The 26,269-nt window shown below is 45.9% G+C and overlaps 2 protein-coding genes across 3 annotated transcripts in view; one reads left to right on the top strand and one right to left on the bottom strand.

The window, feature by feature from the left end:
* The window catches only part of MORN5 (MORN repeat containing 5), a 28,462-nt gene extending 26,717 nt beyond the window's left edge, over positions 1-1,745 (bottom strand). For both annotated transcript variants that reach the window (XM_034663713.1, XM_011220664.2), the window contains exon 1: positions 1,636-1,745. In XM_034663713.1, the coding sequence (XP_034519604.1) occupies positions 1,636-1,682 (47 nt within the window). In that variant the 5' untranslated portion in view covers positions 1,683-1,745. The remainder of the gene's footprint in view (positions 1-1,635) is intronic.
* Positions 1,746-1,859: 114 nt separating this feature from the next.
* NDUFA8 (NADH:ubiquinone oxidoreductase subunit A8) lies at positions 1,860-16,370 on the top strand. Its single transcript, XM_002915950.4, has 4 exons — positions 1,860-2,022; positions 8,757-8,920; positions 12,217-12,382; positions 16,052-16,370. The coding sequence occupies exons 1-4, from the start codon at positions 1,972-1,974 to the stop codon at positions 16,187-16,189; spliced, it is 519 nt and encodes a 172-aa protein (XP_002915996.1). The 5' UTR covers positions 1,860-1,971; the 3' UTR covers positions 16,190-16,370.
* Positions 16,371-26,269: the final 9,899 nt, after the last annotated feature.

The raw sequence follows: 26,269 nt of genomic DNA, 5'->3' as shown, positions 1-26,269 counted from the left end.
ATCACATCTACCGTTTCTGTCTCCATCAAACCCGTTCTCTGAGATTAGACGCCGCTCCCTTTTTTTAAACTGCAAACTGGATATCACTGTTCAGACCTTCTGCAGACATCTCCAGCTCACCCCAAATGAAATTCATCCTCTCTTCCTCCAAAGCAGCCCTTCCGCAGAGTTCTCAATTTCCACAAATGGTACCAGAATCATCCAAGTTCGAAGCCTAGAGCTGGGCACAGAGCTGGGACTGGAGGCAGTCTCTGAGTGGGACCAGGAGCCAATCAGTTGCCAAGTCCTGGCAATGAAAATTCCCAAACTTCTACATCTTTCTCTTTCCCGAAGCTCCACTGCCTCTGCTTTGGTCCAGGATCCTGCTGCCTTTCACTAGGGCAACCATGGGCTCGGACTTGATCTCCCCATTTCCACTCTGCTTCCCTCTTTCCTTCTTTCCCTTGTCTTCCTCTCTTTCCTTCCCTCCCATTTTTCTTTTATTCACTCAAGGCAAAAAGCCTTCATTATAAATTAAAAGTAAGTTAAGAAGAGCACAGAGATAAAGACTCCAATCCATAGTGAGGCTGTGATTACCATGTCTCAAATTTCATTCACTCATTCCTTCATTCATCCATCCATTCATTCAGCCAACATTTACCGAGTGACATATGCACTATGAAGAGGGATACAGAAATGAAATAAAGTAGGTTTCCTAATGCCCAGCTCCTACCAAGGAGCCATCTATCCGTGGCTCCCCCCACCCACGGAATTGTGCACAGTACTCAAATCTCTCTATGCCGGAGCACAGACCCACCCTTCCAGCTCTAGCTCTCACTCTCCTCTAGACGCATCCAACACTCCAGTCACGCTGAACTGCCTGCTCTTCCACCTGTAAATCCTCTGAATTATTATTGCTCATGCTGTTCCCTCTGCCTAGAAACATTCTTCACCTTGCATCTCTACCCATCTAAATCCTACCCAAACTTCAGGGTCCATTTCAAATATTTTCTCCTCCAGAAAGCCTTCAAGGACTGCCCCGACTGGATGTGTCCTCTGTAGGAGCTCAGCAGCAGGGCTCCATAGTAGAAAACACATGAGCTTTGGAGTCAGACCTGGGTTTTGATCCCTGATCTGCCCAATACCAACCAGGACTCTGAGCAAGTTGCACAGTTACTCTAAGCCTCACTTTTCCCATCTGCAAAATGAAGATGATATCTACCTCCTAGGGTTGCTGTGAGGAAGGGGAAGATTCAGGTAAAGCCACTATCTGAAATTATCTTCTCATTTCTTTGTTTATTGGCAATACACCAACTAGACTGTAAGCTCCATGACAGCAAGGATCTTGACATTTTTAATATTTTTATCCCCGTACCTAAAACCGGCAGATAGCAAACACACAAGTGTATATGGAATGAATATGTATCTGCTGCTTATTAGATATGTGTCCTTGAGCAAGACACTTTACTTCACTGGGTCTCATTTTCCTGAACTGTAAAATGGGAATAAACAATCCTACGTGAAGGGTGTCCTGAAGGTTAAAAGGAATGAAGTTTGGGAAAACGTCTGGTACATAGTCCTTTGCAAAGGAAAAAGGCAGCCGTCTTTTCCCAGTCACAGATATTCAAGACATAGTGAATCAGATGAGGCCCTTACCTCCCGTCTACATATTCCCCAATGTATTGGCTCCCTGTGTACTCCATGGCGCCGGCCTCTAGCTTCCAGCGCTCGGGATCCCGGAGTCTCAGTGCGTCCCGTCTCACTATGACAACCAAGACGGGCGGGGCCGAAGTGAAGCCCCGCCCCCAGAGCCTGCAGCCCTTCCAAGCACTGCGCACGCTCTGTGGCTCGCGGTTGGGCGGAGCAGTGCGCCTGCGTGGCCGGCTGCGCAGGCGCAGGCGCGAGGTGGCCCTTGGCGGTCGAAAGGGGAATTCAAGGAGACGGGGGCGACGCGGCTGCGGGCGCCTCCTCGGGTTTGGGGCTCCCGCCATCATGCCGGGGATAGTGGAGCTGCCTACTCTGGACGATCTGAAAGTGCAGGAGGTGAGGCTCGTTCGGAAGCCAGGCAAGCGGGGCATAGGGCTGCAGCTTTTCGGGCCTGGGCCCAGCCCTGCTTCGTCTCACTGGACTGTGGGCCCCGTCTCCCCCCACGCAGTGCCCCCCCAACACAGACAGAAGTCGCTTCCCGGACGCCCCCTCCTCACCTCCGGGAATCGCGTCACCCCCACCCCGTCATGCAGTGGCTCTGTAGCATTCTCCTCTCCTCCCCCACCCTGACCCCCAGCGATCTGCTTGTCATTAACGTGAATAATAGTGGTACTTTTTATTAAGCACCAGCCAGGGCCACTTTACTTACTTTAATGTCACTTAATACTCAGCTCTCCCCGCGAAGTGATTATACAACCCCGGGTGCTTACAGCCGAGCGAGAGGCAGTCGCTTCCAGGTGGCCTCATCCGTACGGTGTTGGAGTGGAGCTAGGAAGCGGAAAAGCAAAAGATGATACTGGAGAGTGGAGTTGCTAACAGCCCTGGAATGATGTTTGGTTATAGAACATTTAAGGCATTCATTTATTCAGAAGATATCATTGAATAATTGCCATATACACATACACGGGGGAGTAAGAGATATGGTCCCTGCCCTCATAGAGCTTATAATCTAATGGGGAGACAGACATAAAGAGGCAATTACAGTATAGTGCAGTTTGTGCTGTGAAGACAAGCCAGTATTTACAAATTATAGCAAATATGACCAAGCCTTGTCTAGATGTCAGGCAGGATGCTAATTAATTACTTCACATTCATTAATTCGTCAAATCCTGCCAGCAGCACTATGAAGTAGGATATTATTTGTCTTTTCATGTGAAAGGTGAGTAAACAGGCGTTGGGGTAGAAGTCATTTGCGCAAGGTCATATAGTTTAGTAAGCGGTGGAGCTGGACTGTGAATCCAGGTCTGAGTTTAAAACCCATGCTTTTAAACTCTTATATTATGGGCAAAAGCTGAAAAGAGTGAGAAGGCTTAGCAGAACATTTCGTGTCTGGGAGACAAGTGCTGTTGGATGTGACTCTAGGGTTGGTGGGAAGCTCAGCTGTTGCTGATCCTGGAGAGAGGTACCTCAGACTGGGAGGACTGGGAAGCAGCGTCTACAAGGCCAGACTTATTTTATAAGTGAGGTGGCGGGGAGAGGTGGAAGGTTTTAAGGCAGATAAGTGTCATGGCAGGACTGGGTAGTAGAAAGACTAGGCTACATAAAAGGAAAAGGAGAAGACTAAAAATTATGTGCGGGAAGTTAATCATGACTTCACTTAATCTTAGATGCCTGTTGAGAATGGCAGCTATTATTTTCTGCAGATGAAGAACTTTTTGCTGTGTTCAGGGACTTTAGAGTAAAGTGACATTTATTGAGTGGGGGCCTCCAATATTCAGTCTTTGGTTTCTTGTCCCACAGTGAAGCTGGGTTAGCCTGAAAGTGCTGTATTTTTCATGGGAACTTTAATTTGGTTCAGCAAACATCAAGGTTCTACTTCCTGCAAGCATTCTATATCTGGAATAAATTTGCCTTGAGCGTTCATACAATTGAATTGAAATACAGATAATTACATAAATAACTCAAATACAAGACAAAGTATGATTAAATACTATGGAAGAGGGGCAGACGGTTTAAGAGAAGAGAGCAGGATTTGAAGTTGGATCTAAATTCCAGGCCTAACTGCTCAGTTACCTTGATTAGTCACTTGTAGCATTTGCAGACATGGTTATTTTATTTGTAAGATGAAGTGATTCCAGCTGTATAATTCTCTGAGGCTATAAACGGAACAGAGAAAGCACTTCTGGGGCATAATGTGAGACTTGGCTAAATGGCATTTGAAGAATAGCATTTACAGGCCAAGATAGAGTCATGGGCTTTCTAAGCGAGGGTTAGATGTGAGCAAAGGTAAGGAGTTGGGAAAATGCCGGGGTCCACAGATGGGTTCTGGGGATGGCGAGTTCAGTGTTCTGAGACAGCAGCAAGTCCCTTTTTGGAAGTGTCTTGGGGAAGAAGGCTGGATCCAGAAGGCTTTGGATACCCTGTAAAAAGTTTAGGCTTTATTTTGCTGTTAAGCCTGAATCCTTTCAGGGCTTTGTTGCTAATTTGTTTGAATAGATTAGAGTAAGAATTGTCTTTTAGGAAGATCACTCTGGCAACTCTGTGAAGAATGAATTGAAGAGAGGAAAAGAAAAGCAGAGAGATTAGTCTTGGTGGCTGTTGAAATAATGAGGAGGGTATTAGTGACCCCAACATAATTGGTGACTGTGCTCACAGAGCGAAAGAACAGATTTATCTGGAAGTGATGAGACTTAGCGGTTACTTAGATATCACAGGCAGGAAAGGTTGAGGAGCCTGTCAAATTTGTAACCTGACAATGGGGCTGGGGAAGCCAGAGGGAGCAGATTTGAGAGACAAACACATTTTGGACCTTGTTGACTTTGGAGTTATAACACATCCCTATGGAAGAAGCAGTCAGAAGCTTAGGCTGGAAACTCCTTGTACACGTTAACAATTTTGAGTAGAAGTAATAGCTAATATTGATGATGTGCTAGGCACTGTTCTTTATATTTTTATGTGTTAACTCATTTTAATCCTTAGTAGTCCTATCAAATAAGTATGATTATCCCCCATTTTCCATAAATTAAGTAAAATGGAAGGCACAGCATAAATTAAAGACTGTAGAAAGAGGTGCAGACAAGATTTAAGGAAGAGAGCAGGACTAGAAGATTGGTTGTAGATTGTAAGACTTTTTCTGCCTCCCTTTCCACACCTGCAGATTGTATAGACCTGCTGTGCGGGGAGGCTGTCATGAGGGTAAATGAGGAAGATGCTGGAACTCTGTGTTCTTTGAGACAAAGGGAGCTGAATGAATTTGAGAGGGTATTCACAGTAAGCAGCTGTGAAAGGATGTTGTTTCTGTTAGAACTCATCAGTCTTTGGGAAAAAGCAGGTGAGAGGAGATGGTGACATCCAAAGGCCTTTGCCACCTCAGTGTAGGTGATGTAATGCAAAAAGGCCTGATTGAAAGTCACGGTCTGTGAATTCCAGTTCTCCAGTTGCCACTGGCCTGCTGTGTCATCTTGAGCACATCTCTTTCCCCAGGAAAGAGATTCAGTGAGTGGTTATTGTCTTTTATTTTCCTGTGACAGCGCATATTTTATATGCTTAACAACATGGGCTTGCCTAGATTTTTGTAAGACCTCTACACTGGTAGGAGAGTCAGGAAAGAATGCCATAACTTTTTTGGGCACGATAGCTGCGAAGGCACTTGAGTAATTAAATCAGCCGTTTAAATATCTTTAAGGCGTTTGTCAAAGAAGTAAATATAGCTAACTTAATTTTTTAAATATATTTAGCTTTAAAAAAAAGTTTGAATCTTGATTTTTATTTTATTTTATTTTTTTTAAAGATTTTATTTATTTATTTGACAGAGATAGAGACAGCCAGTGAGAGAGGGAACACAAGCAGGGGGAGTGGGAGAGGAAGAAGCAGGCTCACAGCAGAGGAGCCCGATGTGGGGCTCGATCCCACAACGCCGGGATCACGCCCTGAGCCGAAGGCAGACGCCCAACCGCTGTGCCACCCAGGCGCCCCGGAATCTTGATTTTTAAGAGAGTGAGCAGTAGTGCATGTGTGCAGGGGGGAGGGGCAGAGGGAGAGAGAGAGAGAGAATCCCAAGCAGGTTCCAGTGCAGAGCCTGGCACGGGGCTTGATCCCACAACCCCAAGATCATGACCTGAGCCAAAATCAAGAGTTGGAGGCCTAACCAACTGAGCCACCCAGACGCCCCTGAGCTTTGATTTTTATTCTCTTACAGGTAATAAAGCAAGCAAGAGAATACCCCTCAATTAACCTAAATAAACTCTTACTATAAAAAACTGTAATACAAAATCTTACAGATTTTTAAACAAATTTATTAGAATTGTCATGGCTGATTTCACTTGTATCATAAGTTTGTCTTTGCTTTGATAATATAGCAGTTGTAATATTAGTAGACATCGTTCTAACTTTATTCTCTTCCTGTAGTGTGTAGATGAATTACTCTCTTCATCTTTCCTTGCCTTTTATCTTACTAATAGTTTAACCTAAGCTGTGTGAAATTCATAAAAAATAAAATTATAGGGGCGCCTGGGTGTTGCATTCGGTTAAGCGTCCGACTCCTGGTTTCAGCTCAGGTCGTGATCTCAGGGTCGGGAGACTGAGGCCTGTGTCAGGCTCCCCGCTCAGTGGGGAGTGTGCTTGAGACTCTCTGCCCCTCCAATCCATGTGCATTCTCTCCCTAAAATAAATAAATCTTTAAAACATAAGTACAATTATAAAATTTTTAGCATTATAAAAATAATCACAACTTTATTCTTACATAAAAATCCTTAATAAAATATTTAAAAATCAAATCCAGTAATATCTTAAAGCATAATATACCATGGCAAACTAGATTTTATTCTATCTATAATGAGAGAGTTTTGGAAAATCTGTTAATGCTCTACAATTATAGATTAATGAAAAAGAAACCTGAAAATTTCAGTCTTTCCAGAAAGAACAGTAAAACAGTCAATTCAGATTAGAAGGAAACTTCATTACTGAGGAATATCCAAAGAGCTATATCCTGGACAACAACAGCAAACGTTGTACCAAACTGTGCTTTAAAGTCTAGAGAAAGACAAGGGTACCTGCTGCCATTGCTGTTCATTTGTATTATCCTAGAGTTATTTTTTTTTTAATTTTTACTTTATTTATTTATTTGAGAGAGACAGAGATAGAGCATGAGCCAGAAGGAAGGGGAGAAGCAGACTCCCTGTTGAGCAGGGATCCCGATGCAGGACTCGATCCCAGGACCCTAGGATCATGACCTGAGCCGAAGGCAGATGCTTAACCAACTGAGCCACGCAGGTGCCCCTGTCCTAGAGTTTAGTCAAAGCAGTAAGATAGGAAAAAAGGAGGAGGGAAAAAAAGATACAAATATCAGAAAGGAAGGGAGGTAGTTTTTACTTGTAAATGGAAATTTTCCTTCTTAATCCTCATTAGTTTTCTATCAGAACTGACAGGAGTTCAGTAAGATCTGGCTAGAGAGAAGATACAGTGTACAAACAATCAGTAACCCATTTGAAAATCTAGTGAAAAAAATATCCTGGGGCTCCTGGGATACTAGCTTAATAGGATTTTTTAAAAAATATTTTATTTATTTATTTATTTGACAGAGAGAAATAAGCGTCGTTAAGCGTCTGCCTTTGGCTCAGGGCGTGATCCTGGAGTCCTGGGATTGAGCCCCGCATCAGGCTCCTCTGCTGGGAAGCCTGCTTCTTCCTCTCCCACTCCCCCTGCTTGTGTTCCCTCTCTCCCTGGCTGTCTCTCTCTCTCTCTCTGTCAAATAAATAAATAAAATATTAAAAAAAAATCCTATTAAGCTAGTATCAAAAATGTTAAAATACTGCGGAATTAAACAAGAAATGAGCAAGGTTCCTATATGACAGAAAGTATAATTTTAACCAAAGAACATAAGAATGACCTGAATAAGAGGAGGGACATACTTTATTTTGGTGAGGAGCATAATTCCTGTAGTCTTGTCTCTTTTGTGAGTGTTGGACCCCCGGTGCCTGGCACACGATGTGCGCTCACCAGTTGCTTGTGCTAGACACTATTGTGGGTGCTTGGCGAGCCACAGTAAACATGACATTTAATTATAATTTCATTCAGGGAGAGTTGACATCTTTAGTCTCGGATCTCTGTTGGAAAAAAGTCCCTACCCTCTTGGAGCTTATGTCCTAGTGGTCACACACACAGTGACCATTGAGGAGCTTTTATAAGGTCGGTAGAAAAAGATCCTCTGAGGAGAGAAAATTTGAGCAGAGGCCTAATATTGTAAACATGCTCCTTACCTTCTAATTTAATACATAACTAAACTTCGTGCAGTTCAGTGCAGATTATTGGGTGAGGGGTTCATCTGAAAGAATAACCAAAGTGATTTCGAAAGGGAGGAGTGATGAGGAGGGCGGTCCTCGCAGACAGCAAACGTTCCGAGTTACAGTAATGAAAACGTTGTAGAATGGGCACAGGAAAGGCTAGTACACAAAGGAGGCCAGCAGACCGTTGCTGCAGCTGCAGTCAGAGGGGTCCTGGTCTATGTGCAGTCCCCTGTGCGCGAGTTGTAACTACACTGTTTCTCAAGAAAATGTCCTGGGAGGCAAGTGAGAGACTGACATAGTTATGGGGTGGCTACTTTGGATATAGTCCGTAATTGTAAAAAATGCAAAAATTTTAGTACTTTATTATTACTAATAACTTTCTGGACTAGATACTCTCTTACTGATCCTTTCCAGTCTCATCTGGGAATTTTACTATTCTATCACTTTTATTCCTGGAAAGAAGACTCATCAAAGCTCCCCAGAGTTGGTGCCTCCCTTTCCATCCCCGAGGTCTCCATCATCCTTCAGAGCTCCACTTTGTCTGTCAGAGAGCTAAGTTCTGTTAGGGTTGCCGTTTCCTTATGTCTAAAATGGGGAGAGTGATGTCAGCCTGATGAGATTATTATGAAGGTGTAGAAAATCCTCATGTGAAAGAGCCTTGTGATCCCTAAAGCAGCGGAGATCACAAAGGATTACTATGGCAGCCCCTGTCTTGAATTTTCGTGGTAGAGTCACACCAGTGCTACCTTTGTGTTCCCTCTGTTTTGAGCAGCAGGAGGTGAAGATGAGGAAGTGATATCCTGGTCACAAATCTGAGGTCTGTCTCCCCACTGTTCCTTTCCCCAGGTGAAAGTCAGTTCTTCGGTGCTCAAAGCTGCTGCCCATCACTATGGAGTTCAGTGTGATAAGCCCAACAAGGAGTTCATGCTCTGCCGCTGGGAAGAGAAAGACCCCAGGCGGTGTTTAGAGGAAGGCAAGCTCGTCAACAAGTGTGCTCTGGACTTCTTCAGGTAAGAATCCTCACATCAGTGCCTAGGGGCTGAAACATCTGGGTATATGTATCTCGGTGAACATCCAGCTAATTAAGTGAAAGGAGAGTTTTACTAGGACATGTAGAACCGTGAAATCAGACCAGAATAAGCCCACAGTAAATGATGCAGGTTTTTTTGTTATTTGTTTTTATTATTTGGTGTGTTCTTTAATATCTATGAGTCTTCACTTCCAAATTATAGAATAATACCTATCTTATACAGGATTGTTATGAAAAACTTGTGGAAGTACGTAAGCACAACTCAGCACAGTGCTTGCTAACGGGTATTCACTAGATTGGTATTAATACGGAACACTCAGTTATTATGGAGAGAAAAGCGTGTACAGAGTCAAGGTATTAAGTAGGCCATTAGGCTTGATACTATAAGTAAAAAAAAAAAAAATCCAGGTTATAATTGTAGAGAAATGTTTTGACAGACTCTATTAAAAGGGACAGAAACTCCACTTGAAGGGAATTGGCTCATGTAGCTGTAAGTCCAGAAATAGGACTGGGATCGGGCAGGGCTGGAATCAAAGGGCTTACATAATTTCAGAACTACTTGGTATCTCTTTTGCCTGTCCTCCCCCAGTCTCTTAGTTCTGTTTTTCTCTGTCAAGTTCATTTTCAGAGACTCTTTCCTTGCTGTAGTAGAAGTGGCCACCAGCCACTCCACACTGCTGTGCTGCTTGCCTAGTGGACGTAGACCAGCCGTGCCAGTTGCCCAGTGGTGTGAGCAGAGCTCCCTGGACCGAGTCTTGTTGGCCTGGTGCTTGATTTCATATGCGTATCTTTGAGTCGGGTGTGTTTCAGGAGACAAAATGCTGTGCTTGGTCAGGCCTGAAGTGGGGAGTAGACTTAGATTCATCCAAACCACTTTGCTGAGAGATAGGGAGGGATTGTTCCCCAAAGGGAAATTAGAAGGACGGTACAGAAGAATGGGGACTGACGGCTGGCTTGGCAGAACCCACAGATGTCCACTACAATGACGGGAGAGGGAAAAATCAAATTTCCTTCACATAATAGCTGCTTTCCTTCTTTCTTGCTTCTGCTGTCTTTGTCCATATGCAAAGACATTTTTGTGGTTAAAGCCACAGTGTGTGGTTTAAAATTCATTTTTCATTGAAACTCTTGGGAACGTTCTTTCACGTTGCTGGATTGTCTTCATGATCGTCATTTTTAATGGCTATATACTATTCCACCGGTAGGTAAACCAACCCTACTTCACCTGACCAATTCCTGTTATTAGACATCATTTTTTATTCCAGTTTTTGATTGTTTTAGATAAATCTGCAGTGATTACCTTTGTATGTAGATCTTTTTCTCTTCTTAATTAATTCCTTGGTATACATTTCTCAGCAATGAGATTATTCTATAAAAAGGCTTTGAACATTATTTATGGCTCTTGGACTATAGTTGCCATTTTTTAAAAAGTTGGGTCAGTTTATGCTGCCAACGGCACAATATCTTTTTATACCTTACCAGCATTGCATATTATTTAAGTATTTGATAGGTACAAAGTGATATTTTATTCTTGCTTAAATTTGCATTGGTTTGATTGCTAACAAGTTTATGTGCTTACTTTTTAAACTTTCCTAAGAGAACTTTGGAAAAGCATTTCTGCTTTGGCCCAGAGGTGGTTCATTTAAGCAGGCAGTGTTTGGGTTTGACAAGCTCCCGAGGAGCCCACCTGCCTCTATGAGAGGAATTTCACACTGCCGAAGTTGCTCTTTGTAGGTGTTAGTCGGTAACAGTTGGGTGTGGGTACCAGGGTACCAGGGTTCAGGAGAGAGAGACTAAGTACTCCAGTAGTGCTGGCAGCTCTTCCACCGTCCCACGCTGGAGGACTAAAAAGCTGGCATTGGAAACAGTAGCCCACTACCGGAGTGATTCTCGAGTGAGGTGGGTGCAATTTTGTGTGCCGTGGACATCCTGGTGAGGCTGGAGGCAATTCCGAAAAGCTTTGTCAGGCTTTGCTAGTCCTCCTTCCTTCCTGTGCACACCCCACCACCCCCAGGTTACACTAGAATCCCTGGAAGGGTACTTAAGAAACTGGGAACATTGGGTGTTTCCTAGGAGGGAGACCCAGCAGGAATGGAAAGCAGATTTTTCTCTGTGTATTTCCTCCATCCCATCTCTGAGGTTCTTCTGGAGCTGTGTGAAGTAAGAGTCCTTGTTGAGTGTAGCTGGATTCTTAGAGTGTGGCAAGTAGTCACTTCCTGATCGTGATTCCGTCGGGGGAAGGAGGGTGCTATGCATTTCTTCCAGTGCCTCATGTGTATGGCTTTTACGTAAAATGATGGTATTGTATTCTTCCTTGAATTGGCACTTACTGGATTACCAGCAAGGTTGAATGGTAAGAGAAGGAGAATTTTGGAAAATACTTGAAGCTTATCTCTTATACACAAAAGTTACTTTTTCTTCAACCATTTTGGTCACACAAAGAATTATGTGCTATCTTGCTTCTTAACAGAGAACACCAAATATAATTTAACTTTTTTTTTTTTTTAAAGATTTTATTTATTCGACAGAGATAGAGACAGCCAGCGAGAGAGGGAACACAAGCAGGGGGAGTGGGAGAGGAAGAAGCAGGCTCATAGCGGAGGAGCCTGATGTGGGGCTCGATCCCACAATGCCGGGATCACGCCCTGAGCCGAAGGCAGATGCTCAACCGCTGTGCCACGCAGGCGCCCCTAATTTAACTTTCTTAATCACAGATTAATCTGTTTTGTTCAGTGCGTTAATACAGTGAGGACTTTGAACTCTGAGGAGCGTAAGGTGGTTTGCCTCTGTACTGAATGACCCCAGGATCTTCTGCTTGTTAGTTTGTGTATTTGCCTTTTATAATTGTCTCTTCCTTTGCCATTGTCTGTCACCTCTGACTTTTGTCAACGTGCCCATCTCGGATTATGCTGCCTCTTCCAAGTTTGCTGAACTGATAATCTTTAGAATTGGATCTAAAGGAAAGAATAGATAGGCCCTAAGTGAGCAGTGTTCTGTGTAAAATATATGCGCCTTAGACCACAGTCTTTTTGCATTTCAACTCATTTAGTTTTGCTGCATAAAGAAAGTAGGTCTTCTTCCTCAGAAATCTTTTTCTGCTTATTGGTTCTCAATCTGAGGATCTCCAAGTTGTTTTGTAAGTGAGGTCAGAGCATCTGCTCTCCTACCTTTCAGAAAGCAAGGTTATGTATTTGAGGTCTGTACTTAGTTTTTCCCCACTTACCTGTTTTTCGTTATTTTGCAAGGAGCTACCCCTAACCTAGCCCTCTTTTCCAGGCAGATAAAGCTTCACTGTGCGGAGCCTTTTACAGACTACTGGACCTGCATCGATTATTCCGGCCTGCAGCTGTTCCGTCGCTGTCGCACACAGCAGGCCAAGTTTGACGAGTGTGTGCTGGACAAACTGGGCTGGGTGCGACCTGACCTGGGAGAGCTGTCCAAGGTAAAAAGTCACCTGCTGGCGGTCTCGCCTTTTTAGTAACGGGTGGTTAAGGGCAGGAGGCGGTCAGAAAAGGGTCTTCTGTGAGTACAGATATGATGGGAGAAATCTGTATTTACCAAACAGGTTAATGAGGGAGTGATTATACACAATCCAGAAGGGAGTTTATTTAATAGAAATACTCCTTTAAATAGATCTTCCAGCATGTGCAGATTTGTTTTTGTTTAATTAGCTAATTGGAGAACAGAAGGGAGTAGATGAGGATAAACACAATGTTAGGGGGGCACTGTCAGTTGAAAGCATTGAACTTATCGTGGAATTCAGAGAGGAAGTAGGATCGAGGATATGCCAGATTCTTCAGGCCAGATTTATCAGTACCTAAGATTTTTGAAAGTATATCCCTGTAGTTTAAAAAGCATCCTACTCTTTGTTCTATATTTCCTGTCTCAGTCATGACACCTCTTGAAACATCAGAAACCTGAATGTCTTTTTTCTTCATGTCCCACTCTTTCTCCCTTTATACAGTCATCAGTTCCTGTAGGTAAGCATTTCCTGGATTATTTTTTGAATCCTCTCACTGTCTCCACATCTTGAACAGGAGTTCTTAACTCAGGCTGTGTGAATGTCTGGGAGGGAATGGTGGTTCAGTTCAGATGTTAGAAGACCTTGTATCACCTGAAATTGAAGAACTTAGGATATGATTACATCTTCACTCTAGGCATGATCTGTTTGGAAAATAAATATCACTTTCTTTTTAAAACTTGTCAGGGGCTTCTCTTGCTTGCAGTAGTCTGGCTTACAAGGCCCTCTGTGATCTGACCTACCCTGCTGCTNTGTTTTTTTTTTTTTTTTTTTTTTTAAGGGGGGGTCAGGGTGTGGCACAGAGGGAGAAGAGAATCTCAAGATTCTCATGAGGGGTTCGATCTCACAGCTCTGAGATCATGACCTGAGCCGAAATCAAGAGTCAGACACTGAACCGACTGTGCCACCCAGGCGGCCCGACCCACCCCTGCTTCTTGAGCCCCATCATCATCCGTTCCCTCGGGACAGATAGGTATCAAGGTGTGAGGGGAAAACTCAGGTTTGCATGGAGGAAGATAGTACTACCGAGTCAGTATGGGATCCTGAGCGAATTGCTGACTATTTCCTGTCCTACCACATCTACAGAGTAGGACCGGTATTCATCCCTAGTTTTCTGTGAAGATTAAGCTAGAGAGCCTCTGTGAACCTCCAGCCTAACGCCCGGTGCATAGGTCTGCAGTTAAGCTTTGTTCCCTTCCCTTCATGTGTAGTGTCTGTGGGTAGTTGGGCCTTAAGCTTGGTGTCATTAGTAGATGAACGACTTAGCAATTTTGTTTTGTTTTTTTGTCCAGCTTGATTATCTTCCAATGTCTTCTTTTGCTAAAGCCCTGAACAAAATTAAGTTGTTGCTAACTCTGTGTTGGAAAGTGGTGGGACCTACACATTTACTAATGAAAACAACCTTTTCTCATTTCTGTCTCTGATCAAAGGAGAATTAACACATCATGCTGTTAAGAAAGCATATTGATTCCTGAATCTTTGTGTTAACATTTTTAAAAACCTATAAAATACTGTCCTCTTTTCGAAAGTTTATTTCTTTAAGAGGATTATCAGTTTTAGTCGTACTTAAAATCAGATTCCATTCTCTTTTTAGGAAGGTGATGAGCAGCTGGATGAAGCCTACATTTGAGCTGCATTCACTTCTGCATTCTGCTTCCACTGGCTTCCCCTTCTCCCCTCCGTGTCCCAGGCTGGTTTCTACTCACTCTTCCACCCTCAGCTTCAATGTCAATGTCCTTTGAAGTTTCCAACCTTCCTAGGCTGTTGCTGTCTCTCACCCCACATTCCAGTATCCTGGTGAGGTTCACATTGAGAATGACTATGGAGCACCTGCCGTGCCTCAGGCCCCTGACCGTGTAGTATCCTAATAGCACCGTGAGCTAAGAGCCCCACTGGAGAGATGGGAAATTGAGGGCTGGGTGGGCTGCCCACAGTTGTGTACCTAGCAATTAGTTTGACCACATGCTTCTGCTCCTTTTCTCTTTTGATATGGTACAGAAGAGAAAGTTGTTTTCTTGTTCTTTCCACAATAATTTGTCCTTTTAAGGGGTCTGTTCATTACTTTAAATTTGAGAAACATTTTTCTAGATTTAATTCATACATACCTGGAATTCCTGAAAGGAGCTTCACATGCCAGCTGAAGGTACTTGGAGTTAACTCTTGTCAAGCGATAAGGAACCATTAGTGACCTCTATGGTGGAGAGATGAGAACATTGTCCAAAAAACAAACAACTACTCTGGACCTATAGACAGAAGACTTGGGTCCCCGCTCCAGCTCTGACACGTAGCGTGTGTCTTTATCATGGGCAGGTTAGCCTCCCTGGTCCTCACCTGTGAACTACAGATAATAATGCCTCACGGCGTGGTCGTAGCAGTAATTGTGCTATTGTGTTCCTGTAAATGGTTTTTGGATTAGTGCATATGGGAATACTAATCAGTCATGTCACGTGGAGTGGCTCGAAGATCAGACCACTACATAACAACACTGTTAAAACTATGGGCCTTGTCTTTCCATGTCTCTGCATGTTTCCTCATCTTTAAAGTGAGAACACTTTCTGCGGGGTTTCTGGTAGAGATTTTGTGACCATCAAGGCTAATGTGGATGGTGACCACCTTCTGTCTCTCCCCGTGACCACGGTGTAGTGCTGCACCATCTTGCCAGGCCTGTTGGCTTGGCTCTCCCAGTTCTTGTCCTTGCCCCCTCTCTGATCTGGCGTCTGTACCTTCCAGCCTGCACACGTGCTTGAATTGCTTCCTTGCTTCAGTGGCCCCTGTTACCATTGGGTTAAAATTCAGACACTTGTGCACGTCATTCGGTACCCTTCATCATCTGGCCCTGTCTGCCAGTGAAGTGTGTTATTTAAGAGCACAGGCTTTGGAGTAGGCAGACTCGGCTTCGAGTACTGGTTTTCCCACTGTAGGCAGGTGGCCACAGGGAACATCTGCAAGAGGATCTCATGGGATCGTGAAAACGAAATGGAGTAAGGTGCTCGCTGTCATTTCTCACAGGTGCTCACTTAGGTGCTTCATTTCCCACTGCTATTCGTGCAGCCTTGGCTTTGGCCATTCTGAAGACCTGCCTCTCCATGTTCACATGTACTGTTTCCTTGGAGTATCTTTCTCCTGCTACTCTTCCTGCCTGGCGCATGGGCATCCTTTGAGATGAAGCTAAAGGTTACTCCCTCTGAAATAGTCCAGCCCTTAGCCTTCAGGATGGGTTACATGTGCGGAGTCCCTGCTCTGAATCCTAAGTCCCAGCACTTAGTTCGTGCCTCAGTTGTGATTAATTTGTAGGAAGTCTTGGTTGATTTTCTTGTCTGGCTCCCTCAGTAGACGGTGAGCCCCTCGAGGACAGTGTGTATTTTGTTCCCTTCTGTATCCCTAACTTCTACCACGTGGAATGCCCCAAAGAAGACTTTCTTAAATGTTTGTTCAAAGGTCAAATGAGTCTAAATGTGATTTGCTGGGGCTTGAAAAAAGAGGGGTAGTTGGGGTAGCAGGAGCAGAGAGGAAGTGCTGGGAGGTACGTTCTTGGTCTCAGACTGTTCCACCTGACCTCAGCGTTGCTTCTGTCGTCTTCGCTCCTCACAGGTCACCAAAGTGAAAACAGAACGACCTTTACCGGAGAATCCCTATCACTCAAGAGCAAGACCAGAGCCCAACCCTGAGACAGAAGGAGAGCTGAAGCCTGCCAGACATGGCAGCCGCCTTTTTTTCTGGACCATGTAAAGATGGGTCCATGGCCCACACTCAGTCACACGCCCAGACAACCACTGATGAAATTCCCATGCAGTTTGCATCGACCGATAGAGTGTTCTTTCTGGGATCACAAACTTAACAAAAAAGTTAATTTATGTCACTTGGCAGTTATTCTATACCATTTCCTGGCCATTAAAAATTTTAAAGGAAACAGTTGTATTTTATTATGTTTTATATAACCTTTTGGCCTTTAAAGATGACTTCCCTTTGCTTGTTCTTCTTGTGGTCCTGCCTATTCCTCTCTCTTCGCTTTAAGTAGGCATTCGCCTACTAACAGGGAGCCACGCTCGATCAGGCAGAAATGACTATGTAAAGAAAAGGCCCTCTTACCTGTCTGTGTTCACGCATTTTGTAGTCTTACCTCTCTCCCCATCCAGCATCTCTGACAAACAGCTTTTCCTAAAGGTCATATAAGGGAAGCGTCCAGGATAGGAGAAGTGAAGAAATGTTTGAGCCTTGTGACTCAGGCCATGGGAGGGGCCTCCTGGCTGGGGTTTAGGCAGTCTTGCTCAAAGTTTCTTAAAGAACCAAACTTCCACCACTTCCCCTTGATATCCCATCCTCAAGCATTATAACCCAGATGTTTTTCCTGATAGACAAGGGAGGTGGAGGCTGAGCTCCCAGCTCCAAAGCCAGGAAGTCGGGAGGTCTGAGTGTCAATTCCAACCTTGGGTGTGTTCCTTAACCTCTTGTGAGAGGTTGAATTTGAGGACAAACTAAAGGCAACATGCTTATCTACCTCCTGGGCAGGTTAAAGCCACAAGTATTTATAAAGCTCTGGTTCAAAGCGCTATTATGTCGTTATTTTCCTTTTCATTCAGTTCCTTTTTCGCTACCAGGCTATTTCCTCTACATCTGACTGGGTTGCTTTACATGCTTCTGCTGGTGGCCTTCAGTTGCATATGGCCCTGCGTAAGTCCATAGCGGCTCCCTGGGCCTCGGTGTGCCTTTGTGGCACTCCAAAAAGCAGAGCTGTCCTGTAAGTCTTTCCAAAGGCCTTTCTAACTCCCATTCTAGAGATTAGCAGGCGGGGAGAGTGCTAGGAGGCATTAGAGGAGGTACAGGGTCTGTCGCCCAAAGTATCAGCGCGGTTCAAAGACAAAGCTCTGTGTGATTGGCCCCTCGCCCACCCTAGTCCTACCCCACAGTTGGGAGCACTTTGGGTGAACCTTACTCTCACCTGTTCTGCAAAAGTTCCTAGCTGGCTGCCTTTGCCTCGTTCTTGAATTTAATGTAGAAAAAGAATAGATTCTTAAGTTTTAAAAACAGCCAAGGTAACCTCTATTAATCTCTTGCTGGCCAAGTAGTTGGAAGTCACCCCTGGTGGGGAGAGTTTGGGCATGCTCACAGATTGGCATTTACGTGACACCTCAAGCTATGTGTTGCTTCTTAGATTCTCTCTGCAAAAGAAGCTGGGACCTGCATGAGTAATAGATATTCATTGAGCATCGTGCCAAGTGCTTCCCCATGTGTCAACTGTTTCAGTGCTCAGCTTTTGAAAGAGTTTCTATTTGTCGTGTCCATTTCCCAAAGGGACTATAGCTTCGGGAGAAGCGAAGAAGCCCCAGTCCTCGTGAGAGATGGTAGATGTGGGATGCAGACGAAGACTGGCTCCAGTGGTCACCCTTGCTCTTTGGTCAGTGGTTCTCAGCCTTGGATGCACGTTCAAGTCACCTGGAGACCTTCAAACACCGATGTCCAGTTCCTGCCCCTGGAGGTTCTGATTTAATTGGTCTGCAGTATGGCCAGGGCCTGGATTTTCTTGAAAGCTCTCGAGGTTATTCTAAGGTCCAACCAGGGAATAGGGTCCCTGATTGTATACATGAAGCAGATCCAGGTTAAGTGCTACTAAGTAGGAAGTGGCTAAGCTGAGATTGAAACCCAGATACATCTTGTTCCGAAGTCCATGCTGTTGTATATACCACTGCATGTAAATCACATGAGGTCTTAAAATGAAGATTCTGGTTCAATTGGTCTGGAGGAGGTCCTGAAATTTCTAGTAAGTTTCCTGTTGGTGCTGATGCTGCTGGTCCGTGGACCACGCTTTGGTTAACAAGGGACTAAACCACAGCATCTTTCTGAGGGGAGGGTGTACATCTGATGAATCTATTCTGCTGCAGTGTCTAGCACCGGGTCCTCCCTGATTGCTAACTCACCTTTCTGGACTCAGAGCCACGCGTCCTGAGCCGCTAATGGCTGCAAATTCAATTGTAGGATGTTTTAATTTTTGCCCAAGTTGGACAGAGGTTCTTGCCTTTCCCCCTCCCCACCTTGCTTTGAATTCCTTGAACAAAGAAACTAACGTTTGGCTTTCCTGTATTCTCGATGGAATTACACCACATCGTAGCCTTCTAGGACCAAGGAGTCTAAGTAAAGATAGAAGTCCCCAATCTCTCAGGACAAACACATCTCTCCATTTCAGTAGGTAAAAGGTCACAGAACAATTTGAAAGCAGTTAGTGTGAAGGATCTCTGAGCAGGGCTTCAAAGAATAAGGACATCTTCCTGCTGGTTTGGCTTGAGAATAATGAGACTAATTCCTCCCATTTCCAAAGGAAATTTATCTGCCCCTTTTCCTCCGCCCAGCCCGTTCCTGTCTTCCCTATCTGAGTGAACGGTGTCTCCATCCTTCCAGAGTCAAACACGAGACGCACCTTTTGACTCCTGCTCACTCCTCTCCGTGTTCCAGTCCAACACCCAGCCCTGCTGAGTTCTTTCCATAATCGCTCACATTTGTTACTTCCGTTTTTATCTCACTGTCCCTGTCCTAGCTTGTTTTCATTCCCCTTGCCTGGATTGTTAGCACTGCTTCCGAATGGGTCTCCTCCTGCCACCTCGCCCTCCAGTCTGGCCTCTGACTTGCTGCGTGCGCCTCTGCTGCTCAGAAACCTTCAGTGGCTCCCAAGTCGCTATTGACTAGAACCCAAGTCCTTACTGGCATTCTGACACTGCAGAATCTGGCCTTAGCCTAGCCCATTTCCTCACCATTACCTTCTTACCATGTGCCACTTCTCGAGAGCGTTCTCTGGTTTCCCAATCTTCCCTGAGGCTGCCATCCTCTTGCTGGGAAACAACCCTCCCCCCATCTCTGCCTCTTGAAAGTCTACCCATCTCTCAAGGCAAACACGAATGCTGTCTTCCCCAGGAAGTGTCGCTTTCCTACAGCCAGAAGTGGTCTTTCCTGCCCCTTTGTTCCCATGACACAATATAATGTGCGGGTTGAGCACAAGGGATCTGCAGTGCGGCTGTTTGGATCTGAATCCAGGCTCTGTCCTTTAATAGCTGTGTGACCCTAGACAAGTCACTTAACTTTTCTGTATTTTATTTTCCTCACCTGTAAAAAGAGGGGGACAATAATAGCACCTAGGTCCTGGGATGGCTCTGAGGACTTCATGAGTTAGACACACGAGATGCTTAGTACAGTGTTGACAAATGATAGCAATCGTTAAACACTCTATTTGTGTCACACCTGTCATGGGACTGGGTGTGTTCTATCTCCCCTGGCCTAAGTACTGCAAGATCTGGACTTCTGTCTTATTTATATTTCTATATACTAGTGCCCCATACATGACAGACCTCCAGGAAACGATTAACTGTACCCCCGGTTTATTTTTCCAAAGAATTTCCACACCCCCTCCTTGTTACAAAACAACAAACACCCACATTAATTATGTAGAGATAGGAGTAAATCTTTGAGGTTAAATTGCCATCTTGGTAGGTATCAGATCCTAGCTGAATGGCTTCAGGTATGAAAAAAAGATGCATTCTTATGCCCTGGAAAAGACCATAATGTACTCGGGTGTTAACACGTATCAGTCGCTTCTACCACGCAGGAAATCTCACCTTGGGGTTGGGACATCTTTGGGTGTCTTGATCATTTGTAATATGAGTCACCAGTAATTTGTTTCAATAAGATGGTGACATTTACAAATGTATTTACTTTAAAAAATAAAACAGATTCAAGAGATTAGGGGGAGGTTTAGTAAGAAGCTCCAGGCTTTCTGTGTGAGAAGCAGGTCTGTGAGTAGTAAATCTGGGAAACAAACGGAGGTTGTCTGATTCCAGGGGCCACGGTCTTGTCCTTCAAAGCCACTGAATCTCGGCCTCAGATGCACCCTGGAATCACCCAGACACATTGAAATAGTGACGTCTGCCTGGATCCCATACTCTGGATATTCTGGTCCGATTGATCTGTGGTGTGGCCTGGGCATACAGATTTTACAGTAAATATTATCACTCAAATATACTTTCTTTGGTGAAAGAAAAAAAAGAGTATGGTTGCAGCTAGCGTCCTGGAAATGCATGAATGAATTCGTTCATTCATTCAGCAAGTATTTTACAGCCTCTGTGTGCTAGTTACGATTCGGAGCATGGGTGATGAACAAGGCAGATGGCGCCCTGCTTTCATGGGGCTTCTCTTCCAGTGGTAGAGGCAATAAACAGGTCAGTACATACATGAGATGGACAGGATGGTCTCAGGTTGTGATAAGTCCTGTGAAGGCACCAAACGGGGTCAGTATGAAAGCAAATAGCAAGGGGGCGAGGATATGTTTAGGATGGGAGGCCATGGAAGGTCTCAGAGGGAGTGGTACTTGAGCTTGCCTCCTCCAGATGACAAGGAGCCCGCCAGTTAGAGAGTGGATGGAAGAGTGTCCAGTGTGAGGGAACAGCAGGAGCAAACCCGAGGCAGGATAGGGCTCGGTGTGCTTCAGGGACGATCTGGCTCAAGGGTGGCTCTGTGGGTATAAGCCCACTGCCTTTAACCTGATGGGGGCGTTTCCTGTCATAGGTGATTCCACAGACCACTGGGTAAAGTCCAGACTCCTCAGTTAACAGTCTCTCTCTCTCCAGACTCTGACTGAGACACCTCCAGCTTCCTCCCCCGCCACTGTGCCCCCCACTCTGCTCTCCGCCATTTCAGACACCTGCACCTTTCCTCATGTGTGCCCTCTGCCCCGAAGTTCTCCCCCACCTCTACTTGGTGAGCCCTTCCCTCAAGATGCAGCTCAAATTTGTCTTCTTTGTGAAACATCCCTCAACTACCCCCAGAGCGAACCACACCTTCCCTTCCTCCGCATTCAAGAGCATCTTGACCGTTACAGCTGTCGTTCTCCTTGTGAGCAAGAATTGCACCCTATTTTTCACGGCACCTACTTTGTGTCGTGGTGGCTGGTGGATAGTCAGTACTTGATAAGTATTTGTTGGATGAATGTTACACAGCCATTGGCCTCTCCAGAAGGGAGTAGCTTAGTTAACCATAAACGTGTATCCCTTTGTGTAGAATAAGCACGAGAGTGTTTTCTGTTCAGAGAGAGGCGCTGGTTTCTACTGTAATGATTTAGCACCATCGGAGAAGGAAGGAAACCCTCAGGTCTTTTGCTTTTTTTTTTTTTTTTCCCCAAATAGAGCACAGAAATCTCTGTCACAGTCTCAGTAAAAATGCTGTCTGTGAACTGAAGGGAGAATGCATAAAAGGTCAGATTAGGCTATGGTAATAAGAAATATAATTGCATGCTGGTATTCCTTTAATTTGAGGGTTGAATGCAAATTAAGCAGGCATGCCCTTTCTGGAAGCCTTGTTTTAATCAATTCTGCTGCTCTGGCGGAAGAGTTGAAGCTAAAAAGGATGATAATAATGTTTCTTTCATTTGCCATCTGAAACTACGGTATTAGATGATGTGACAGTAGTTTGATGTACAGGCTTCATTCATTCATTCATTCATTCATTCTGACAGTCTGTTAACCATGCAGCACCATTGTGTTGCTGGGTTCCAAGGATCTGAGGCTCCCAGTGGTGAAATCAGTGCCATGAACTTTCAAGTAAAGCCTTTGGCATCTTTTCTGCCCTATCGGTATGACGGGCAGCGGGCACAGTTGGGGGTGGTGGTGGGGGTCCTGTTCCCCGCTGCATCTCCGACCTTGTTGTGTGGCTTTGGCAAAACACTTTCCCCTCTGAGTCAGTTTCTTTAGCCGTGAAGTGAAGTATTGGACTAAGATGGCATCCAGGCTCTTGTCCACGCTAAGAGTTATATGAAACGGAGTTTCTCTGCTAGCCCACTTGTTGGGGGAGATGCTGGAGTTTTGATGATTAGATCTCATCACCTGAGCAGTTCATTCTGGAAATTTCTTTAAAATAAGAAGGGCATTTCAGGCTTTGGAAATTTCTTTAAAATAAGAAGGGCATTTCAGGCTTTGTTTTAAATAAATCACTAGCAGTGACATTTAAAGGACATAATATGGAAGAGATTGAGGGAGTTTATCATCTATTTGGAAATTGTTTCCTGTGACTTTCTTGTTATTTGAGGCTGAGTTTGGTCAGAGGATTATTATGAAGGCTTTGATCTTAAGAGTTAAAGGAGGAACCCTTTGGAGACCATCCCCTATTTGGGCTGCCTTCTGATTGCCAAGTCCAGTCTGAAGCACTCTGCCCTCGTGGGTTCAGACTGGCTGACACTGAGACTGGGGCAGTGTGGAGGGCAGAGCGGGGAGGGTCACTTTCGGGGAGCAGGCAGCAGCGCCTGGAATATGAGAGGGGGCTGAACATCTGAAGCCAAAATGCCAGGAGTGGGATAAACTGAGACAGAATCAAGGCAGTGTGGTTGGGAGGCAAACATCCTAATAGAGTCACCTACAAAAGCTATGGGCAGGCAGTTTGCAGAAGAGACCATCAGAATGGCCAATAAATTTATGAAAAGATGATTAACCTCAGGAGTAGTCAGAACAATGCAGATTAAAGCCACAGTGAGATGCCATTTTATTAGTTCGCCCAAACCCTGATGCGGGGTGGAGGGGAGATGGGTGTTCTACTAGCCTGGGGGCAGGAGCATAAACGGATACATCGATACGTTATGTTGGGAGGACAATTTGTTGCATCTACCAAAATACAAAGTATGTGTAGCATTCCACATCTGTCAAAAGGTACAGGACAGAAGTCCTGATCCTAGTGTTTTAAGATGTGTACAGGGATGTTCATCGCGGCATTATTTGTAAAAGTGCACACACACACACCCAGAGAAACTGCCTAAATGTCGGGCAGGGGTGGCGAAGCAGTTCTGACTTGTGACAGAACCATACAGTGCGATCGTGGGCGGCCGGGCAAAGGTCTCAGGTGGTTCTCTACGTTGCTATGGGAAGATTTCTAGGCGATCTGGCTCCTTTACGTTCAGATGACGTGGTNGCTCCTTTACGTTCAGATGATCTGTCTACTGGCCTCCCTCCCTTTCTGGACTTGAGCTGCCCCAACCCAGAAACCATGTGTATTTTCTCTCTGGCAGAAGCAAAATTGAAACCCTGCTGGGCTCCAAAACCTGGGTCCATGGCTCCGCATAGAAACGGAGGTAGGAGGGACAGGAGAGCAGAGGAGAGGTGGAGGAAGGTGATTTGCTCAAGACCACAGAGCTCTAGGTTTCCTTGGCAAACAGGGTCCAAGGGGCTGCTCTGGCTGGTGACTAATGAAGTGCTTCACGCCTCTGCGGGACCCGAGAAACACACCTCATGTCTTTGAGGTTTAGCTTCCTCCTCTGAGAAAGGAGGCCAACAACAGTGCTTCCCTTCCGGATTGGTTTTGTGGATTCAGTAACCAGATGAGTGTGCCTCGCCTGGCACCACGGAGGTGTACAATGAACGTGACCCTCGTAAGGTGACAGGTGCACCCACAGCAGGGTTGTGAGACAAGCTGGCCCGGTAGTGGAGCCTAGGTTTTCCAGAGAAGTAGGACATGATACCCGTCTGAATGGTGGCCCCCCCCCCCAGTGCCGTGTTCCCTGTGAGTCAGCTTTGGGCTAATTGGGGGACAATGGTGCTAATGAAAAGGCCATGTTCCTCGACAAAAGTACCCACCCAGCTCCCAAGCGTGGAGCCAGCTTGAACCAGTTGAGTGGCTCTCATCTTTCAGGGGCGTGCTGGTGGACTGGGGATGCAGACGCCCTCTTGCGCCAGGTCTGGCCAAGTCCAGTGCAGGAATCTAGTTGGGAGCCGGTCTGTCTCATGGAGCATCAGAACTGGCAAGACCTTAGGCACCCATAAATTTCCTTTACTTTACAAATAGGGAAACTGAGGCCTACAGATCGGAAGCACTCTGTAATCGCAAAAATTAGAACCGAGTCTAGACTTCTGACTTGCCCACCCTGGGCTACCCGAGGGGCTGCAGCCAGAGCTACCTGAGGGCTTGTGCAGAGCTGGATGTGTGGGCAGTGGAGGGGAAGGGTTTGCGGACAGGGGACAATGTGAGCAGAGGTATGAAATGGTGGCTGTGGAGGCCCATCGTGGAAGCAGTTGTAACAATAATTGCTAACATGTATTGGGTGCCTGCTCTTTGTCAGGCACTGTACCAAATAGTTTACATTTATTGGCCCATTTATTCTTCATAATGATGCCATGAAATAGGCATTCTTGTTTTTCCTGTTTTGCTTTATTTTAGAACAAACTGAAGCTCAGAGAGGCCATGTCAGTGTCCCAGGTCACACAGCTCCTTAAATGACAGAACTAGGATTTAACCCAATTTTGTCTGACTCCCAAATTGTCAGTCTTTGCCCATCTTAACACACCGTACGCATTCCACATGCGTGTGGAAATGCTCGGCACGTAGTAGGCTTGAAAAACGTGAGTTGACAATTTCCATGATTCAGAGTGCAAGTCACATTTTTAAGTGCCTACTACGTGCTGAGCATTTCCTCCTGTCCCCTCTGTGTGTGGTGGTGCTGGTTACTACTACTAGTGTTACCACATCCTTTGATCGATGTGCGAGTTCTGCTAGGTAAGGATAGGTTCCCCAAGTTTTTGATGGGGAGCCGAGGCCCACAGAAGTCAGGTGGCCTGCCTGCAGAAACCCGGCCGGCTGGGGACAGAGTGAGACATCAGACTCCAAGAGATAAGCATAAGGGACAGCCTGGCCTGGCCAGGTCTCAGGAGGTGGGGAGGGATGGGGCAGGCCCAGGCCCAGGGCAGCAGCCCCTTCCTGGCTTCCTGACAGCGCTATTGTTTGAAGCCGGTTCTTGGACATCCAGGAAATGGGCGACATCACTCCCAACCAAGGAGAGGAAGCTGCTTGAATGTTTCAGCTCCACCTCACGCACTGGCCCTGTGGCTGGAGACGGGAGCCAGGCCAAGGCTGCCTGACCGCCCCCTGCTCAGCCGGGCCACCCAGCCCCCACCCCGGTGTCTGGCTCACTCCTTCGCCTCTCTGACAGTCCAGACTGAACCCTGCAAGCTCGGACCCACAGACCTGCCTGCCCTTGGAGGCGTCTCCAGAGCTTCACCAAAGCCCCTCTTTCTGAGGTCCGCAGCCCCTTGCTTCCCGTGGGTTGGGACTCACCTCTCACCATATGCCACACAGGATGGAAAGCTGCACCTTTAATTCTCCAGGACTGGTTCCGCCTCACAGGGCCTCAGTTTCCTCATCTGTACAGGGGCAGAACTGGTGAGGCAGGGCTGGTCGGGGTCAACTCAAAGGGCACTTTCGCCTCTGATGCACTGGAATTTGGAATCTAAGCATCTTTTTGCTGTGGGCAGCACCTGGGGCCTCAGAAAGAGGAGGGTGAGGAGTTCGGGGTACAGAGCTCTCATTGAGGGTGGAAAAGGCGACTGGGTAAAGCAGAAATCGAGGACGGTTCTTTTTCTTGGGCTCTGGAATCAGCCTGGGTTCCAGTACCACTTCTGCCACTTACTGGCTGTGTGACCTTGAGCAAGTCACTCCACCTCTCTGAGCCTTTGTTTGCACACCCATGACATGCGCACAGGAAGACATCATTTGCAGAGTGGTTGTGGGAATTAAACGGGGTCATGGGCATGACAGGAACACGAGGCACGTGGTGAGCATGTGGCGCCTCTCCCCTCACTTGGGGGATGTTTCTGGCAGCAATTGTGAGGTAGAGAAACAGACGCTGCAGCCTCCGAATCCCGAATCCCGCAGTCAGAGCTCTCGGGGAGCTGGGAGATCAAAGGCGCTGTTCCGTTTCCAGACTCCCCAGGAGAGTGGGAAGCCAGGCCCAGCAATTGGTGGGTGAGGTCTGTGCCTGGCATTGGGGAACTCGCGGGTCACTGTGGCCCAGGG

This window comes from Ailuropoda melanoleuca, chromosome 7 (assembly GCF_002007445.2).
Source record: "Ailuropoda melanoleuca isolate Jingjing chromosome 7, ASM200744v2, whole genome shotgun sequence".
In the NCBI taxonomy this organism is placed as follows: Eukaryota; Metazoa; Chordata; class Mammalia; order Carnivora; family Ursidae; genus Ailuropoda; species Ailuropoda melanoleuca.
This window is presented reverse-complemented; position numbering and strand designations above follow the sequence as displayed.

Bases quoted from the DNA above. Each gene is read 5' to 3' on its own strand.
- NDUFA8 (XM_002915950.4), top strand. From the start codon at position 1,972: ATGCCGGGGATAGTGGAGCTGCCTACTCTGGACGATCTGAAAGTGCAG. The intron at 2,023-8,756 runs GTGAGGCTCGTT...TCCTTTCCCCAG, and splicing joins ACGATCTGAAAGTGCAGGAG to GTGAAAGTCAGTTCTTCGGT. The intron at 8,921-12,216 runs GTAAGAATCCTC...CCTCTTTTCCAG, and splicing joins TGTGCTCTGGACTTCTTCAG to GCAGATAAAGCTTCACTGTG.